Raw genomic sequence first — 14,441 nt, 5'->3', positions numbered from 1 at the left:
CTCTGAGACCCTTTATGAATACAGGCCTAAGCTTGTTTTGTCATGGAAAATGAAGCCAAAAGAGATTCCTTACCCCCAAGGCCGGGTCGAAGGCGATTATCATAGCCATCTAGAAGTCTGTCGAGAATCCGTGTGAAGAGAGTGATGTTGTTCTTGAAGGCATCTGTTGTAGGATCAGCAATGACTGGCCTTGGAGACAGACAAGAGTGTCAGGTTGACAAGGCCTTTGCACAGTTATTCCAAAGGGAATGAAAGAGAGAAGACAGACACACACACATCTCCCCCTTTCCAAAGCACTCTCCCAGATGACCCATTTCAATGCTGAACATTTGTGTGCCATCTGATCGTGGAGCAAAAACACAATTTAATATACAAATGTGACCCATTTCCGGAAGACAGGCGTATGACACACATCAGTAATTTACAGGAGAGGCTTTTGTAGGTAATACTTTGCCAAAAAAAACACATTTTGATTTTTACAATTATTTTTTAAACGTCTTCTGAAACATGTGAGCTTTCATGTATATTAATAACAAACTTGTACACCATATGTAAATATTATTAAAATTGTAAAATTACAAGCCTAGTTGGTTTAGCCACGTAAAAATGTCAGGAACCTTCCCGCTAGCCATGATTGGCTGAGATGTTGGATGGGCTGGACATGCCCAGAGATGAGTTTGGATTGGTCTGCCATGTAGCTGGCTTCTGTTTATAACATGAGCTACTCAATGTGTGTAAAAAAATCCTCGCTACCAAGGCTTTTTTTTAAAGATATAACGTTAAACATGGAAAGCTGCAAAAGCGTTGCTACTGCTCTCAACAACAATGCTGCCCTACATTTTGCAGGCACTATTGACAAAGATCAGTGGGAAAAAGTTACGACTTTCTGCACACGGTGTGAACCGGAGTAACTTGACACAACGAAACAAGCGTTCATACATGTGTACAGGTAAGAGTCTAGCTACATTTTCAGACATTACAAGTTTCACATTTTTTCTGAAAGTTGTTTTCATTGCAAGTTAAAGCCAGACTGGTCTCCCGTTCAGCCATGGAGTTTAGTGTACCCTGTTCATTCCAGGTTTGACTTGACAGTGGGTAAGTTAAAGCATACTGTTACCTAGCTAGTGAATGTTAGCTTGCTGGCTATGTTACATGTATGTTACATGTATGTTCAGTGTAGTAATATTATTTGTATCTCAGAAATTGATTTGCATTTCTAGTTATAGCCTAATGTTAGCTAGCTAACATTGAACCTAGTTGGTTAGCTTTAGCTACCTGCAGATTCATACTACAGCGTTTCATGCAAGGTGGCTAGCTATGGCAATATGTTTGTACTGTAGCTATGGGTTGGGATTATGGCTAATTGATTACATGTAAAAAAAAAAAAAATCCACTTCGCCAGATGATTAGATGACCTACCTAGTTAGCCAGGTGTGTCCAGGGGTGATTACGGCCATCTATTGTATTTCATGAACATGTGTACATGTCTAGACAATAGTGACTCATCCACTTAGCTATATGTGGCTGAGGGGGTGGTTATAGCATTTCTTTCACATGACCCATCAATTTAGACAAGTGTGTCTGGGTAAGCATCATCTAGCAATTATACAATATTTTTATCTGCACACGTTCTATTTTTTCAAATAATTTTACTATGCAAATATGCACGTAATCATTTCACTGTACTGTTTACACCTTCTGTATCATGTGCATGTGACAAATAAAAATCTTTTTATTTGATATACTTTGTGTTTACCAGAGACCCTAATGTGAAAAACAACATGACCTGCACCAAAGTCAGATTAGGATTTAGGCCAAGGACTAGTTAAAGGGTATTTTTACAACTACTTTTTGCTACTACTTTCACCACTTGTAGTCTTGATATCTTTGGCTGTTTAATACACTACCTTACTCACTCTGTTTAGCACATGGCCTCACTAAGTCTTAAGAGGATGTGGACGATGCTGAATTGGTGTAGACAAACAAGAGCTCTCCATTAGATGTACCAAAACATTCAAGGCACATTTTCTCAAAAGTGAGTTCACAAGTTTATCAGCTTTCAAAGCAGAATTAGTTTCCCATTGTTCCTCCACTGTAGTGTCTGATATACCATTTTGTAGTTCTGAGTCTCTACTTTTATCCAATGTAAACAAAAAACATTTCAAATGTTCCTACTGTACATAAGACCGAATGGAGGTGGTGGGTCACAAATGTCATCGGATTCATGAATCCAATAAATCGGAAGAGGCGTAAATTTAATGCACGTGTTTGATATTGATAATGTATCGGTTAATCCATTGACTGACATTGGTTTCTTGATTGATTTGTGTGCTAATATCAGTCTACAAGCTATATTCGTGAACGCTGTTGACACAGTGAGTCAAGCGCAACGTGTCACAAATGTTGCAACCATGAGACTTCCTAGTCCATTTGAGAATTACACTATGTGACTACGATATGCCGTCACAAAATGAAGAGCATGCCCCAATACTTGTAGATTACAAGCATGTTAATTTGTAGAGAAACTGTATAGGCTGTAGGCTACTGATACTGTACAATGGTCATACAGTACAAGGTCCCACTTTACAAAGTGTCCCAATTTGTAGTTACTTCGGTACAATTGACAACTGAGTGATCACATGGAAGGTCATTCCTTGAGCATTGAAATGAAGTGCTATTTGCATATTCGTGACCCATGCTCTGATGATAAACATATCTTACAGAGTGTGGCTATAGTGATGGGCACTTCTCCATGGCATCATGATGTGAGCACAGCTTTTTCTGCCTGAAAATAGTGGCTGTACTTCATCGCCACCCATAGGAACCTAATCCGATAATTACCCCACTTCATTGATTTCAAAAAGACCCCCAAGTCGACAAAGCCTGATGTTCACTATCCTAAATACATAGGGTATACCTATAAGATAGGCTACTAAAGCACGTAGAATCCCAACATTGTGTTATTGTAGTCTACAAAACTAAAGTAATACGATTAGGAGAAAATATGAATTAAATTACAAACTCTCGATATAGTGGTACGCTATACGTTCAGTTTTACTTTGTAATGTGACAAAACATACTTGATTCATTTTTATTATTCAAGGTGACGACTTACCTCGTTTGCCAGACGACCGTCAACGAGAGGCAGATGAACAGACATTGAAAAATGTAGTCTCTATTCCTCATAGCTGCATGTAGCCTACACCTACACAGCAGGGAAGACAATAATGAATGGAACCATAATGGATCAAGCTGGCGATATTACGTTTCTTTTTCTAGGTCTATTTGTAAGGGAATATATTCAAATAGCCTACACAGAATGAACTCAGAGAATAAATACTCAGAAAGGCCTAGAGTATTACTGGAAATACATCATTTGGACCCGCAGAGGAAAAACGTACATTACATTAATATTTACAGAATGTTTTCTAGGGGGACTGCAATTAGTATTGATTGACACATAACATGCCCGCGTTGAATGATAATTAATTTCCACTGCCTAACAGAACATTTAGCGTGTAGTGGTGAACGAGTTCAAAAGCGCAGTGAACGAGTTGAACCACATATCTGAAACCCCTTGCTTCTGTGCAGAAATGCTTGAGGGATATCCCCACTGAGATAAACTCTACATGATATCTAGGCTAGGCTACTCCTGGCTACTTATCGGCGGAGACAGACAGGAACTGTATCAAATCATTCTCATCACAAAACGACTTTTCATCAGCGAGGAGACTCACCTGGAATGCAGGGTGTAGCCTAATTGAAGCAATTATCAGCACAGAAATTGAGCCAGATGTGAAAGTTGAACCCAGTGGAACCACTACGGTGTACCGTCAAGATGGAATAAGCGCGCACGCGTATAACAAGAGCGAGCCTTATAAATTCAAAGCACCAATAATTACAGTTGTGGCCAATTATGCACTTAATGTCTTTATCCTTTCCTTGATATCACTGACGTTCAGCGTCTAACATTTTCCCATTCTGTTTCCATTTCAGTTTAGCTGGTGAAAGGAAAGAACACACGCTCCGAGCCGCGACAATCTCGCGCTCTCTCTCGCACACGCACACACACACGCGCACACACACATGCATGCACACACACACAAACACTAAACTACATGGTTAAAGACGGAAATAACGGGTCCTTAAGAGTTATTTCGTATCCACTCAATGTTTTAAACAGATGTTACAATTTTGCAATGAACACATGTAATTAGTCGGTTAAAGTTGAGGAATATTTGCTTATACATTTAAAATGAACATTACCGTGATCTTCATCTAATGGCATAATACTGTGTTATCTGTAATAGTACCGGGTTATTGTATACACTGCATGGCATTTTGTTCATTCTTTAGAGCTCTATGAAAAATTACAGCACAGTTGTAGGCAAGCTGTAACCAGCTGTAACCAGCTGTAACCACTCCAAGAGCAAAACACATAGGAGAAAAACCTTATTTCTGAAAAAAAATGGCACTCTAGTGAAAGCAAGGAGTTGCAATTTTGATCTTACTCTAATTGCAGTTTCCACATAGCAGATCCATTTTTTTAAAGTAGAGAGGAATGTTGATACTTCCAAGAAGAAGAAGACAAATTAACATGTTTTGGAGACCACACCCACCTGTAGGCATACTCTACATATTTGCTAATGGAAACGCTTAAACTGCCTCATTCCGTCTATATAGGCCTAGTCTACAGTATACAATTTTTTGCACATCCTAACTATCAGATAGATTGATTATGTCTCCAGTTTCTTATTGAAAACTAAATCATGTGTGGCACAGTGATGTAGGTGGCTTGTGAGTGGATGGGTGAAATCATTTGAATGGCGAGGAAGGAATACTGTCCGCATGAAGACCAACATGAACACGGTTACAGTGTCAAGATAAGAGCAAGATTTAACCGTTCATAACTCCTTAGCTGAGAGACAGCCCCACAACTTCTTGTTTTAACGGGGAAATAAATGGCTGCCTAAAAGTGTAAGGAATAAACACACCACCTGTCAATCAATAACCGACATGTAAATACATAATAACAACACTGCCACTACATTTACATTCATATTAACCAGCACATGCAATGACTTTAGATTTCTCAGATTTTCAAATGTATCTGTGTGGCCATACTGCTACCCGGATGTCACCACCCAACGCAATCTGTGCACACACTCTCCCACCTCTTTCCCCTCCTCCGTCATTTCTCCCTCCCATCTGCTGAATCGTTCTCCACTCTTTTTTCCTTGATGCCGCTAATTCCACCCTTCTTTTTGCCCTCTCTTTGTTCTCTGTGTCCTCTCACGTCCAGGCCAGCATGGTGTCAGACACCTTGGTAGTTGACAGGCCATGGTTGCGGGCAGCTGAGGAAAAAATGTAGGGAAACAAACCAGCCGTCAAGGGGACCAATCCTTCAGACCTAATATTGATTATTTGGAGAAATGTATTTACAAATTATTAAAGCTATAGGTTGGTTCCAGCTAGTTTGATGTACCGTTAAATGACCGAGGAGCATGTGAAATTTGGTTCTTAGTTCCAAGACTAGGTTAAAACACATTTTTGTAGTACTGGTACTGCGTAAGACTACGATATTACAATAACTGATTTATAACCTTCAAACTTACAACTCCGGCCCACCCTTTCATTACAACCATATTTCCCACCAGCATTGCGCTATTACCGCAGCTAATAAGCCTGAGAAGGCTGTCATTCCATGCCAGGGGACGGTTACATTGATCCCATTAGTGGACATACCTGGGAGTCTGTGACCGGTCATATCAATGGCACTTTCACTCTGTGTCCTTTAAGGGGTCTATACCCACTGTCAAGTCAAACCTGGAATGAACAGGGTACACTAAACTCCATGGCTGAACGGGAGACCAGTCTGGAAGGAAGAATACAGTTCAATGAGGTCAAGCAAATCTTAGAATTCACATGAATTTGCCACACAAAAATATTTTATCTACATTTCTGTGCCATTGGCAAAGAACACTTTATAGCAGCCAGAAAAAGATCATGAGAAAACCACAAGTTATTATGGCACATAATTTGTATTGCTAGGTGTTGCATCACATTAAGCTTACAGGATTCATGGGTTCATCTTTGGAAAAGATGACTGAGTGACACGGCAAGATGATTAATGTAGCAGAAGGAATCTGGATAGGAACTGAAGGTGTGATTTGCAGGGTTGAGGAATACTTGCCGAAATGTGCACTCCCGCCCCTGAATGGTTTTTCACTTGCCGCCAATACCAACAACAACCAGTAATGGGGATGACAGCATCCTCTGTTGGAGAAAAATATTACTGTAACTCTCAACATATCACTTCCCATCTGTATAAAGAAACATCTAATTTGACCATCTAAAACTCATAAAATGATCTTTACTCATATTTATCATCTATTGTTCCTTACAGTATAGCCATATCATCTGTGAGGGGAAGATTGCAATATTAACAGTCAAGACATTGACACGATTTCAATGTGTATCCAAAATGTACATGTTATTACATATTCTAATCTGCTTACTGAGGTGATATAGGGCATTCATGTGTTTTACGTTATTATAAAATGGCAAGATAAGATACCACGGTAATTGTGCACTTAAACTAGACATGCTGAAATTATTTTAGAAAAACGTATAACAAGGGCAATTAACAGCAAGCAGTGATTTATGAGAACACACAAATCACACACTTAAATCAGCCGCACATTATCATAATTTTGGTCAGCTGATCCTACACATGTTGCTGGAACTGCCGGATCCGTCTCTCGCCAGTTGCCTCGGCAACAAGCTGTGCAGAATACAGATGAAGAGGCTGTCGAGGGTCTGTGACACTGATAAAGATCCCACTGCTTCATGAGAAAAGACAAGCCGTGTTACATCTTCACAGGTAGCAAGGACTCAGGAGGCAAAATTTTGTGTGAGAGTGAAAGACTGAGTGTGTGTGTGTTTGTGTGCGTGAGAGAGAGAGTGTGTGTTTGTGAGTGTGTGTGAAAGAGAGAGTGTGTGTGTGTTTGTGAGACGTGTGTGTATGTGTGTGTTTTTGTGTGTGTTTGTGAGACAGAGAGTGTGTGTCTTTTTGTTTGTGAGACAGAGAGTGTGTGTCTTTGTTTGTGTTTGTGAGACAGAGAGTGTGTGTCTTTGTTTGTGTGTGTGTGAGACAGAGAGAGTGTGTCTTTGTTTGTGTGTGTGTGAGACAGAGAGAGTGTCTGTGAGTGTGTATATGTGTGTGAGTGAGAGAGAAATAGAGATATGAAGAGGTTGCAAGTCTAATGGGTTCAATGAAGTATGTATAATTGTTTAATTTGTAACAGAATTGGCTTATTAATTCAATGTACTGTGTATATTATTATGATACTGTTACAGGATGTTCTCTAATGTCATACATTAGTTTCTCGCTCTTTCTTTTCTCCTTGTTAGACTGTACACTAGTCTTAAAATATCTAAAAATAAGAGAAAAAGTTGACCACTGGCCCATCCTTTGGTGTGTGGAATAGCATCACTGTACAGTAATTGGAACAGCCACTCATAATCCTCTCTCCTGGGTTCTGGAGGGTCTTATTGTCATAATGGTGGAAATGATCACAAGTGCACCTTCCATCCCAGTCGCTGTTGCCTGTTTAACAGCAGTACGTCTCATAAGAATCCACTGTCCTCAATTTGTCCAGTGTAAATTTGAAGAGAACCAAAGTAAGTCATTCTCTAATGAAGGTTGTCTGAGAACAGTCTCAGAAATGCCCATTAGATAAATGTCCCTGTCAAGGTAATTAAGAACAGTTTGGCCATTTTTATGCCATTAGTTAGACCTGTAATCCCTGTCCCGGTCTGTCACAAGGATTTGCTCTAAACTCTTAGAAAAAACGGTTCTAAAAAGCAGTAATGTAAAGTACTTAAGTAAAAATACATTAAAGTACTACTTAAGTAGTTTTTGGGGGTATCTGTACTTTACTATTTATATTTTTGGCCACTTTTACTTTTACTTCAATACATTCCTAAAGAAAATAATGTACATTTCACTTAATACATTTTCCCTGACACTCAAAAGTACTTGTTACATTTTGACAGGAAAATGGTCACATTCACACACTCATCTAAAGAACGTCCCTGGTCATCCCTACTGCCTCTGATCTCATAATTTTTTTAATTATGACTGAGTGTTGGAGTGTGCCCCTGGCTATCCGTCAATAAAAAAAAGAAAATTGTGTAATCTGTTGTGCTTAATATACGGATCTTGAAATTATTTATACTTTTACTTTTGATACTTAAGTACATTTTAGCAATTACACTTACTTTTGATACTTAAGTACATTTAAAACCAAATACTTTTAGACTTTTACTCTAGTAGTATTTTACTGGGTGAATTTCACTTTTCCTTGAATCATTTTCTATCAAGGTTTCTTTACTTTTACTGAAGTATGACAATTGACTACTTTCCCCACCACTGCTAAAAGGGTAATTCGGCTGTCTCCATAGGAGAAACCTCTTTGGTTCCAAGTAGAACCCTTTTTGGTTCCAGAATCTTCATGGAACCCAAAAAGGCTCTACCTGGAACCAAATAGTTTAACCAAAGGGTTCTCCTAAATGGATATCTGGAAAAACCCTTAAGATTCTAGATAGTACCTTTTTTCTAAGAGTGTAGGAGGTCATGAAGGCAGTAATGATGTCCCCACTCTTGGAAAAAGGTTCCACCTGTCATAAAGAGTTCTATGGCTTGTCACCGTAGAACCCTTTCCAGGTAGAACCTGTTCACCCAACTTGTTTTTTGAATATGTTTTCCGGTATTTTACAAATGTTCCATCCTGAGAATAAATCACTTTCCTACCGGGTATCCCGGTATTTCCAGCCAAAATCGGAAGTGTCATTGTAGCGCAAAAAGCATGTACAGTAAATATGTCTGAATTCGATGGAGCTTTGTACGGCATAACAATTCAAACCTGATACTACAGTACCTGAGCCTGATGAGCCATACATTAAAGACATTTTATGGGTCCTACATTTATGAGTCCAAGCCCAAACAAATCCCAAATGATTGTGCTGTTATCCAATACATAGCCTTTGATATATAGGCTAATGCACCTTATGCACGACAGGAAAATATAAAAGCCCATAGATGTGGCTATGCTCTCTTGGGTAAGTAAATTAAACAAGCTCCATGGGGCTGCATCGTTTGTGGGGGATGACATGTTTACTGTTGCCTTGTTTTTAAATATAATAGGCCCTATTTTACATTTTTATAATTAGTAGGCTGATGCATATATAGCCTTAGCCGACATGATTCTGTATATTTCTGGCCCCTCTTTGGACACTGTGTTAACTAACCCCCAGACGAGCTTCAATGCCATACAACTCTCCTTCCGTGGCCTCCAACTGCTCTTAAATGCAAGTAAAACTAAATGCATTCTTTTCAATCGATCACTGCCCACACCTGCCCGCCCGTCCAGCATCACTACTCTGGACGGCTCTGACTTAGAATACGTGGACAACTACAAATACCTAGGTGTCTGGTTAGACTGTAAACTCTCCTTCCAGACTCACATTAAGCATCTCCAATCCAAAATTAAATCTAGAATCGGCTTCCTATATCGCAACAAAGCATCCTTCACTCATGCTGCCAAACATACCCTCGTAAAACTGACCATCCTACCGATCCTCGACTTCAGCGATGTCATCTATAAAATAGCCTCCAACACTCTACTCAACAAATTGGATGCTGTCTATCACAGTGCCATCCGTTTTGTCACCAAAGCCCCATACACTACCCACCACTGCGACCTGTGCGCTCTCGTTGGTTGGCCCTCGCTTCATACTCGTCGCCAAACACACTGGCTACAGGTTATCTACAAGTCTCTGCTAGGTAAAGCCCCTCCTTATCTCAGCTCACTGGTCACCATAGCAGCACCCACCCGTAGCACTTGCTCCAGCAGGTATATCTCACTGGTCACCCCCAAAGCCAAATTCTTGTTTGGCCGCCTTTCCTTCCAGTTCTCTGCTGCCAATGACTGGAACGAACTGCAAAAATCACTGAAGCTGGAGACTCATATCTCCCTCACTAGCTTTAAGCACCAGCTGTCAGAGCAGCTCACAGATCACTGCACCTGTACATAGCCCATCTGTAAACAGCCCATCTATCTACCTCATCCCCATACTATATTTATTTATTTATTTATTTATTTATTTATCTTGCTCCTTTGCACCCCAGTATCTCTACTTGCACATTCATCTTCTGCACATCTGCCATTCCAGTGTTTAATTGCTATATTGTAATTACCTCACCACCACGGCCTATTTATTGCCTTAACTCCCTTATCTTAACTGATCTGGAGTACTTCTCCTGTCTTATCCGGTGTCCTGTGTGAATTTAAGTATGCTCGCTCTAATTCTCTCTTTCTCTCTGAGGACCTGAGCCCTAGGACCATGCCTCAGGACTACCTGGCATGATGACTCCATGCTGTCCCCAGTCCACCTGGCCGTGCTGCTGCTCCAGTTTCAACTGTTCTGCCTGCGGCTATGGAAACCTGACCTGTTCACCGGTCGTGCTACCTGTCCCAGACCTGCTGTTTTCAACTCTCTAGAGACAGCAGGAGCGGTAGAGATACTCTTAATGATCGGCTATGAAAAGCCAACTGACATTTACTCCTGAGGTGCTGACTTGTTGCACCCTCGACAACTACTATGATTATTATTATTTGACCATGCTGGTCATTTATGAACATTTGAACATCTTGGTCATGTTCTGTTATAATCTCCACCCGGCACAGCCAGAAGAGGACTGGCCACCCCTCATAGCCTGGTTCCTCTTTAGGTTTCTTCCTAGGTTTTGGACTTTCTAGGGAGTTTTTCCTAGCCATCATGCTTCTACACCTGCATTGCTTGCTGTTTGGGGTTTTAGGCTGGGTTTCTGTACAGCACTGAGATATCAGCTGATGTAAGAAGGGCTATATAAATACATGTGATTTGATTTGCACTCACTGTTTATAGACTTTGTTTTCTTTTTTCTACTGTAGTATTGACTATGTTTTGTTTATTCCATGTGTAACTCTGTGTTGTATGTGTCGAATTGCTATGCTTTATCTTGGCCAGGTCACAGTTGCAAATGAGAACTTGTTCTCAACTAGCCTACCTGGTTAAATAAAGGTGAAATAAAAAATATATATATAACCTGAGTCTACAAAACTTTAGGAACACCGGCTTTTTCCATGACTGCAACTCGATATTCGGAAGGTGTCTGTTTTGTACACTCAATGTATACAGTGCCTTCAGAAAGTATTCATACCCCTTGACTTAATCCACATTTTGTGTTACAGTCTGAATTCAAAATGGATGAAATATTTTCCTCACCCATCTACAGACAATAGCCCACAAGGACAAAGTGAAAACATGTTTTTAGATATTTTTGCAAATTTATTGAAAATGAAATACAGAAAGATCTAATTTACATGAGTATTCACACCCCTGAGTCAATACTTTGCGATTACAACTTTGGTTCATCTTTAGGTAGGTCTGTATCAGCTTTGCACATCTGGATTCAGGGATTTTCTCCAATTATTCCTTGCAGATTTTCTCAAGCTCTGTTAAATTAGATGGGACATTTTTCAATTTCTCAATGATAGAGACCACTGTGCTCTTGGAAACTTTCAACAATCTAGACATTGTTTTATACCCATCCCCAGATATATGCCTCATCACAAATCTCAGAGATCTACTGACAGTTCCTTGGACTTCATGATATAGTTTCTGCTCTGACATGAACTGTCAACTGTGGGACCTTACTGTATATAGACGGGCGTGTTTCTTTCTAAATCATGTCCAAACAATTGAATTAGTGTCAGAGTCGTGAGTATAGTTGACAGGGAAGTCAGGCGCAGGAGAGTCAAACTGAGTGTAAAATGAAGTCTTTTAATGAAAGTCCAAATACATGCTCCATAACACTAAATAAGAAACGAACAAAACAAATATGGGTACGAAGACCCGTCGCGCACCTATACACATAAAAACAATACTAACAAGAAAGAATCTCTGACAAAGACGAGGGGAAACAGAGGGTTAAATACACAAGAGGATAATGGATGGGATTGAAAACAGGTGTGTGGGAAGACAAGACAAAACCAATGGAAAATGAAAAATGGATCGATGATGGCTAGAAGACCGGTGACGTCGACCGCGGAACAAAGCACGAACAAGGAGAGGCAACGACTTCGGCAGAAGTCGTGACAATTAGCCTCAGGTGGACTCCAATCAAGTTGTAGCGACATCACAAGGATGATCAAAGGAAATTGGATGTACCTGTGTGTGAATACTTATGTAAATGAGATATTTCTGTATTTCAATACATTTGCTAAACTATCTAAAAACATGTTTTCACTTTGTCATTATGGGGTATTGTGTGTAGATGGGTAAGACAAAATGTGGATAAGTCAAGGGATATGAATGCTTTCTGTAGGCACTGTGTAGCTCACCTTTCATAACATGTCCCCTAATGCTTTGCAAGGTGCGTATTAGCCTACCTCTTTCTATCTTCATTGTTGTCTCATTCCTTCCTTTCTTTCAGCAGTTAAATGAAATGTTTCGTTGTGCTGATCTTCATCATTGTAATGACATGCTGAATAATATAGGACTAGAAGAAGATGCAGACAGATTTCTTCGTGAAGAGAAGAAAAGGTATCTACACTACCGGTCAAAAGTTTTAGAACACCTACTCATTCAAGGATTTTTCTTGATTTTTACTATTTTCCACATTGTAGAATAACCATGCTGGTTAAGTGTGCCTTGACTTCTAAATAAATCAGTGTCACCAGCAAAGTACCATCACACCATAACACCACCTCCTCCATGCTTTACGTTGGGAACCACACATGCGGAGATCATCCATTCACCCATACAGCATCTCACAAACACATGGCGGTTGGAACCAAAAATCTAAAATTTAGACTCCAGACCAAATTTCCACCGGTTTAATGTCCATTGCTCGTGTTTTTTGGCCCAAGCAAGTCTCTTCTTATTATTGGTGTCCTTTAGTAGTGGTTTCTATGCAGCAATTCAACCATGATGGCCTGATTCACACAGGCTCCTCTGAACCGTTGATGTGTCTGTTACTTGAACTCTGGGAAGCATTTATTTGGGCTGCAATTTCTGAGGCTGGTAACTCTCTAATGAACTTATCCTCTGCAGCAGAGGTAACTATGGGTCTTCCTTTCCTGTGGCGGTCCTCATGAGAGCCAGTTTCATCATAGCGCTTGATGTTTTTTTGCGACTGCACTTGATGAAATGTTCCATATTGACTGACCTTCATGTCTTAAAGTAATGGACTGTCGTTTCTCTTTGCTTATTTGAGCTTTTCTCGCCATAATATGTGCTTGGTCTTTTACCAAATAGGACTATCTTCTGTATACCACCCCTACTTTGTCACAACACAATTTATTCGCTCAAAGGCATTAAGAAGGAAATAAATGCCATTTTTAACAAGGCACACCTGTTAATTGAAATGCATTCCAGGTGACTACCTCATGAGTCTGGTTGAGAAAATGCCAAGAGAGTGTAAAGCTGTCATGAGGGCAAATGGTGGCTATTTGAAGAATCTCAAATATAAAATATTTTGATTTGTTTTAAACTTTGGGTTACTACATGACTCCTTATGTGTTATTTCATAGTGTAGAACAGGGGTGTCAAAGTCAAATGGACGGAGGGCCAAATAAAAAATTTAGCTACAAGCCGAGGGCCGGACTGTTCGAATGTTCATTGAAAAATTTTTAAATGACGCATATAGTCTAGTGAACCTAATTGAACCTACTGAAAACCTAACAAATATATTCCAATATGATCAGATAAATAAAGCAATATTTTCTTATGGCTCTGTCAGTAATCTTTAATTTTCAACAGACACAAAAGACAAATTTCAATGTCAGAAATGTCGGTGCTCTCATCCACAGCCAAGGAATATGCAATGAAATCTTTTCCCTTTTTCACAAGCTGCTCTTTTAGATTGATGGACAACTGGTCTACTCTCTCGGCAATGGTGTTTCTGCTCAGACTCACATTTAAAAAGAGTTGCCTTTTTTCTGGGCAAACTTCGTCACAAACTTTAATCATGCAGTTTTTGATGAAATCCCCCTCCGTAAATGGCCGGGCTGATTTAGCGATCTCTTCTGCCAAAATAAAACTGGCCTTGACAGCAGCCTGGCCTTGTGATTTGGCTTTTTTGAACAGAGCCTGTCGAGATTTGAGGCCTCGTTTTAATTCCTCTGCCTTTTGTAGCCTTTGTTCCATGTCCATATTCTTGTTTTTGTCCGCGTGTTTCGTTTCATAATGTCGTCTCAGATTATACTCTTTCAGTACCGCCACACTTTCTCCACACAGAAGACACACAGGTTTTCCAGCTACCTCCGTGAACATATACTCCGACTCCCACCTTGTTTGAAACCCCCGGTTCTCAGTGTCCACCTTCCGTTTTG

The 14,441-nt window shown here is 40.0% G+C and overlaps 1 protein-coding gene and 1 long non-coding RNA gene across 4 annotated transcripts in view; both read right to left on the bottom strand.

Moving 5' to 3' along the window:
- The window catches only part of LOC129827940 (gamma-aminobutyric acid receptor subunit alpha-2-like), a 57,138-nt gene extending 53,065 nt beyond the window's left edge, over positions 1-4,073 (bottom strand). The window contains exons 1-3 of one of the 3 annotated variants that reach the window (XM_055889241.1): positions 3,738-4,073; positions 3,116-3,205; positions 74-189 (exon numbers count right to left, since the gene is read on the bottom strand). In XM_055889241.1, coding sequence (XP_055745216.1) covers positions 74-189; positions 3,116-3,186 — 187 coding nt within the window. In that variant the 5' untranslated portion in view covers positions 3,187-3,205; positions 3,738-4,073. Of the gene's footprint in view, positions 1-73; positions 190-3,115; positions 3,206-3,401; positions 3,598-3,737 lie in introns of those variants that run through there. The other 2 variants (XM_055889240.1, XM_055889242.1) reach the window with 2 other exon arrangements.
- A 4-nt stretch (positions 4,074-4,077) lies between these two features.
- On the bottom strand, positions 4,078-6,199 carry LOC129827942 (uncharacterized). Its single transcript, XR_008755229.1, has 3 exons — positions 6,075-6,199; positions 5,746-5,875; positions 4,078-5,354 (listed from the first exon to the last, which is right to left on the bottom strand). It is a non-coding gene; the product is annotated as an uncharacterized LOC129827942 (long non-coding RNA).
- Positions 6,200-14,441: the final 8,242 nt, after the last annotated feature.

This window comes from Salvelinus fontinalis, chromosome 29 (genome assembly GCF_029448725.1).
Source record: "Salvelinus fontinalis isolate EN_2023a chromosome 29, ASM2944872v1, whole genome shotgun sequence".
NCBI classification, from domain to species: Eukaryota; Metazoa; Chordata; class Actinopteri; order Salmoniformes; family Salmonidae; genus Salvelinus; species Salvelinus fontinalis.
Note: the sequence above shows the minus strand (reverse complement) of the source record. Positions and strands in the feature narration are given on the sequence as shown.